The sequence below is a fragment of the Limulus polyphemus genome, unplaced genomic scaffold (genome assembly GCF_000517525.1).
Source record: "Limulus polyphemus unplaced genomic scaffold, Limulus_polyphemus-2.1.2 Scaffold102, whole genome shotgun sequence".
Classification (NCBI taxonomy): domain Eukaryota; kingdom Metazoa; phylum Arthropoda; class Merostomata; order Xiphosura; family Limulidae; genus Limulus; species Limulus polyphemus.
Window position 1 is genome coordinate 1095296 of NW_013665712.1, and position 6021 is coordinate 1101316.

Here is a 6021-nt window from a genome sequence, read left to right on the forward strand (position 1 = left end):
CGTAGTTTTGAAACATACCATGCTTTGCGTATCTCTTTAAAAGGAAGTCCTTTGGAGATAAGTGGCTGAGATAATAAACTCTCTTTTAAAACAAAAATATACCACACATTAAAATAGAATGTTCTAATACTACTCTAATTTATCTGGCTTTCAAACAAAGCTTAAAATAAGTTACACAGTTTCATTACTGTTCGAAGCATTGACTTCATTCAACACACAACATCAGGCTGCAAACCTTGAAGGAACTTTTTTAAGGCTGTTTCTGATGATTTGAAGTGTTAATATCTCATCTGAAATTCGATTTGAGTTTCATACACACATGCGTTTTATATAAACATGAAGTACTTGATTTTAATTTCAAATATTTTGCTCTTAACACTTTTTTCTTTTTTTAACGAATATCATTCATACATCCATGAGCGCCGGAAAGACTGGTAAAAGGGAGAAGCCAACCACGTGGGGCTCTAATCATGTTTTATTTGATTCAGTACCTTATGTATACTGCCTTGAAATATTATCAGGCGAAGAAAACCGTTAGTACTTTATACTCTAACCGTACATTGAATAGAAATACATTTTGTTACGTTATGCATATAGATACAAGCCTTTTTTACTAATATGGTATCGTTCTTCCGATGGCACAGATTGTGGGGAACTCAAATTGCCGACTATATAGAATGAGGCAAATTTACAGTTCCGAACTCCTGCAGGTGTTTAAGAATTGTCAATGCTTATTTAAATTTTTTTCCTTTTAGATTGTTTGAGAAACACCCATTTCACCCGAGTTCAGATCATTAAAAGTGGGAGAATTACCCCTTTGAAAGCAGTCAGGCATAATCTTAAATTACGTGTAAAGTTTTCACAGGTTTAGTTTGTGTTGAATTTCGCGCAAAGCTACACGAGGGCTATCTGCGCTAGCCGTCCCTAATTTAGTAGTGAAATGACTAGAGGGAAGACAGCTAGTCATAACCACCCACCGCCAACTCATTGGGGATTTTTTGCCACTGAATAGTGGGATTGACCGTCAAGTAATAACGCCCCCACGGCTGAAAGGGCGAGCATGTTAGGTGGGTCGGGGATTCGAACTCGCGACCTTCAGATTGCGAGTCGAGCGCCCTAACCACCTGGCATTTCCACTGGTAACGAGATTAACTTTGTGGTGTCTATTGCTTAAACTTTCAATAAACGGATAAGTAGCACATATACATAACTTACAGTTGTCAGTGAAGTTTCAGATACATTTTTAGACTAATACATAAACAATGTTATATCTAGCGTACCGATAAATAGTGTAACAGTTTTTGTATTTGTAAATAAATGCTCAAATAAGCCCCCCAGTGGCACAGCGGTATGTCTGTGGACTTACAACGCTAGAAACCGGGTTTCGATACTCGTGGTGGGCAGAGCACAGATAGCCCATTGTGCAGCTTTGTGCTTAACTTCAAACTAACTAACTTCTGCTCAAATAATTCCAAAAATATTTCAGTAACGTGCCTTTACTACAATGTTTTATTGAGTATCCACTAGGAACAAATTTGATTTAGGTTTTTTTTTTTTAAAGTGAAAGCAGATTCGTTGGTGAAATAACTAATTCTAACTCTATAACCAATCACTTCCTCGATTCTTTCCACACAAAACTATACTTTTTTAAACCCGCAACCTAAAATCCTAATTCTAGGGAAATATAATCAGTTATTATTGGACAAAAAAATAAAAATAAAAGAGCTTCGTAAAGAGGATGTTAGAAAACTACATAATAAACCCAGTATGTGATGTTTAGCAAAACGAATGTAGAAGGAAATATATAACGTGAAACTCTATCAATCATTAGAGCTCGTTGACGCCTTCTCTGGGCTAGAGTTGGCCCTGGTAGTCTGGGCTGGAGATTAAATATTCTGACGTTGTCCTGTATAAAGAAAAACGAAACACAATGAAATGAAAAGTGATTAAGTACATATTTAATCAAGAAAGTTATCCATTTTCAGATTCTATGATTTTAAAAATTCTGGCTAAGTGAGAGACCAGTCAAAATGGGGAGACTTCGAGATTGCCCCCCGTTTTTTTTTTCTTAAGTAGTAGACACTTAGTAAACACTTTGTAGTAAAGAGTAAATTCCAAACACTTTGCTTAAAGTACAAATGCTTGATAATTTACTATAGTTTTTAGACATATAAGAAGATCGACTCGAAAAAATAGACACCATCAGTTAGACACACTATGCCTGTAACATTTTATTGAAGTCTGTAATGTTTTAATGGATTTTGAATGTGTACTTCCGGTTTGTTTAAATCTTAGTTATGCACTTTAAATTATTTAAAGATAAATGGACATTCATTTCTACTTAATAGCATCTCTTGTATTGACTTGCTCCCGGAGACTCAGTGCTTATAACGCTAAAAATCGGGTTTTGACATCATCGGTGGGCGGAGCACAGATTGGCCATAATATGGGATTTGTGTCCCGTCGTTGGCTGTTATACTTTTCCAACATCTCTCTCTACGTTTTCCTTAGTGTGCATCCCAGGCTGATATGCAACTAGTTTGTTTATTTGTTTGTTTTTGAATTTCGCGCAAAGCTACACGAGGGCTATCTGCGCTAGCCGTCCCTAATTTAGCGGTGTAAGACTAGAGGGAAGGCAGCTAGTCATCACCACCCACCGCCAACTCTTGGGCTACTCTTTTTACCAACGAATAGTGGGATTGACCGTCACATTATAACGCCCCCACGGCTGAAAGGGCGAACATGTTTGGTGTGACGGGGAGATATGCAACTAGATTTCTTATCACGTAATAAAAGATATCAAGGATTTTAGAAGGGTAAATACACGCCAAATTCACCAATAAGTATACGGACTTAAAGCGCAAAAATCAACATCCCCCCCCCCTCCTCCCGGGTGTGGTAGACGGAGCGCAGATAGCCCATTATAACAACGAAATCATGGTTATAACTAGTTTATTTTTTATGTTTTACTGAGTTAACTCAGCAGCATCAAGCAAACGGGTTAACATAAATTTAGGATCTTTAATGTATATGTAGTTAACTGGACGTGTAAGAACACATCGAACATGTTAAAGAGATATTTGTATTTTGTATGTTTGGCAAAACTCCTCAGCTATATGCTGCAGTCCTTACTTTTGAACTACTGGTAGAGAGGCAGCCAGTCAGTAAATCTCTACCGCTCACCATCTACGCTAAGAGGTTGACTGTCACTCTTAAAGAAAAAAAAAGCCCACAGCTTAAAGTGCTGGGAATATTTTGCCGTATCGCACGGATTCGAAACCGACTCGTTCTTTCCGAAATCCAAAGCTCTACGACAGGGCCAACCCGTGTCCGTATTATGGAAAGGGAGAAAGCCACGAATTTAGTAATTTATATATGAGAATAACTCTATAGTCAAACCAGAAGGGGCGTTTTCCTCACTACTGACATTCTTCTCGCATGACTGTAAACTACTGCTATAAGAGAATGGGGCTTTTCCGGTTGAACTACAGCTGATATCCTGACAAAGTAACAATCAACTGTCAGCAGTACATAATCTTATTTCAAAAAATGCACGAAGAATGATATAATAAGCTTATGTTTCAACCGTTCTTTCGTGAAATTTCCTTTTGTGCAATATTCTTTTTTCGATATATTAAACTATAATTTTCATAACTTTACCATATAGTTTATTACTACTTTATATAAGGCCCCCAGTGGCACAGCGGTATGTCTGTGGACTTACAATGCTAGAATCCGGGTTTCGATACCCGTGGTGGGCAGAGCACAGATAGCCCATTGTGTAGCTTTGTGCTTAATTAAATGCAAACAAACAAACTTTATATAAGTAGATTCTGGATTATCTGAGGACTATCTCAGTTAAAATGAGATAGTTAAAATGCTGTTGGATATATTTTCTCTGAGGATTTGTTTTTTAACTTCATGTTGAATTGTAATAATTCATTTTTTGAAATATTTTCGACGCGAATAGTCCCACTTTAGTTGAATAATGTTAATTCCACATTTACCAGTAATATCATCCAATACAGTTTTTATATTTAAGCATTTCCTTTCTAAGTGGTCATAATTTGAAAGCATAGGGAAAGTTCAATTTGTCAAAATTAATATTTTTAACACAAAATTAAGTATATTTTCTCTTTTTCGTTAAACCAACAATCTTGAAATAGTCAGTCTTCGTAAAGGTTGAAATATGAAAGTATTAATTCGTGGCAGTTAGTTTTCCTTGCATTAAATGAACATAAGAAAAATGTTTGTACATTAGTTCATATATCTTCTGAGAGCCACAGCCAAATGTTTACCGATTAACAGTCCAGAAAAAAATTAATTATGTTTGTAAACTAAAATATAGACATAAGTTGGTCAATTATAGGAGCTTCTTTGATAATTAAATTTTATAGCTACCCGCTCTCCTCGTTTGTCTGATTTGTCTGATTCTTCTAGAAATACGTTGACGACGGCGTATTCCATCAGAGAAAGGAACACAAACACGGTGCAACCGCCCATGAATAAGTCAACAGCCTTAGTGTAGGATACGGGTGGCAAAGAAGCCTGGCTTTTAGCGTGTTGGGTGGATAGTGTGAGTAGACTGGTCACTCCAAGGGTCACTCTTGCAGGCACAGCTTCCGGTTTGATCCAAAATGAGATCCAGGACATAATGACAATAAGACATGTGGGTACATAGGTATGGAACAAGTAATATCCTAATCTCCGTTTCAACGTGAAAATGACTTCGAGACAGGTGAAATTTCCTACAGAAAGCAAAACAGATTGCAATATTGATCAATATCCGAAACAACAGCTTTCTAAATAATTAATAGTATAGAGGTTTACACTTGACGTCACAATTTTCTGTTGGTCATCTTGGATGACAGACAATATCTCCCAGTTACTCATCGGTTGAGACCAGCATTAATTAAAATAGTTTTATTGATATAACAACAATTACATAATGCTTACCTTTTGTGCAGTAGTAAATTGTTCAAAAAGAGGTGAGAGGGATGAAGAAAAGTCATTTTTTTCGCTTCCTTAAACTGATGAGGTCTCAAGGAAAGAAAACAGATCAGTTATTAAACAGGTCAGTTATCGACGAGACAAGTGCCTACACATCGCCATAGCTGATTACACAGGCGTGCGAAATTAAAGTTTATAAAAGTAGTTTGGGTTTTAATAACAAATTTTCCAGAATTCAGCTACGCAGATTTCGACAATAATATTTTTTTTTTCTATCACGTAAGGATTCCTTAGGAACCGGGAAGAGAAAAAAACTCTTATTTAGATAAAATTATTATTTCGTTTACCACAATGAATATTTTATATTATTATGTTTGTTAACAAAAATACAAAGAAACTGAAGAAAAGGAAGGAACAATGATGTCAAACGAATATGCATCTTCATTTATCCTGATTTTTGTTGATGTAAAATCTACGTCTTTTAGTCTCAAAACTACGTGTTGTGGTCTTTCTTGTACGTATTGCATTATACGGTTTGTGAAAAATCTGTATGTGATGGAGAAAAATGGATATCATTTTCTGATTCAGGGTACAGGAATTACTGTAGAACATATAAAAATTTCAGGACAATAAAACTATTGCAGGCCTGTGTTATTAAAGAATAGTTAAACCTACATTAGAGTCTGTTCTGTACATTTCATTGCTGGTAAGCTTCAAAAGCTGTTAACAATGCAACTGTCAGTTTTTTGTTATTTTTCATTTATAATAATGATCTAATGAAATAATTTTACATGGAAACAATACTTACATTTTTAAAAAGTTATGATTTGAATGCAGAAAGCTAATGAAGCATTAAAAATCAATAGGCCTAAAATATTGTTACGACAGCGGGGGTCACGTGACGCTAGTAACACGTCATATTCTCGAAGGTTCGTGAATGCTCGAGTATTTACTAGATATGTGCTATTCATGTATATAAGAAGTGATGGCAACAATGGAATGTAATTGAATTGCAGACAGAGATAGAGATGGACAGTTGGGGTGAGCATGTGTGTGGTTTGTTGTGAATTA

At 35.9% G+C, this 6021-nt stretch overlaps 1 protein-coding gene across 2 annotated transcripts in view; it reads right to left on the reverse strand.

Annotated features, from left to right (window-relative positions):
• Positions 1–1474: 1474 nt before the first annotated feature.
• Positions 1475–6021, reverse strand: part of LOC106470226 (glycine receptor subunit alpha-2-like) — a 24501-nt gene continuing 19954 nt past the window's right edge. For both annotated transcript variants that reach the window (XM_013930769.2, XM_022399640.1), the window contains exons 8-9: positions 4402–4748; positions 1475–1906 (exon numbers count right to left, since the gene is read on the reverse strand). In XM_013930769.2, the coding sequence (XP_013786223.2) occupies positions 1742–1906; positions 4402–4748 (512 nt within the window). In that variant the 3' untranslated portion in view covers positions 1475–1741. The remainder of the gene's footprint in view (positions 1907–4401; positions 4749–6021) is intronic.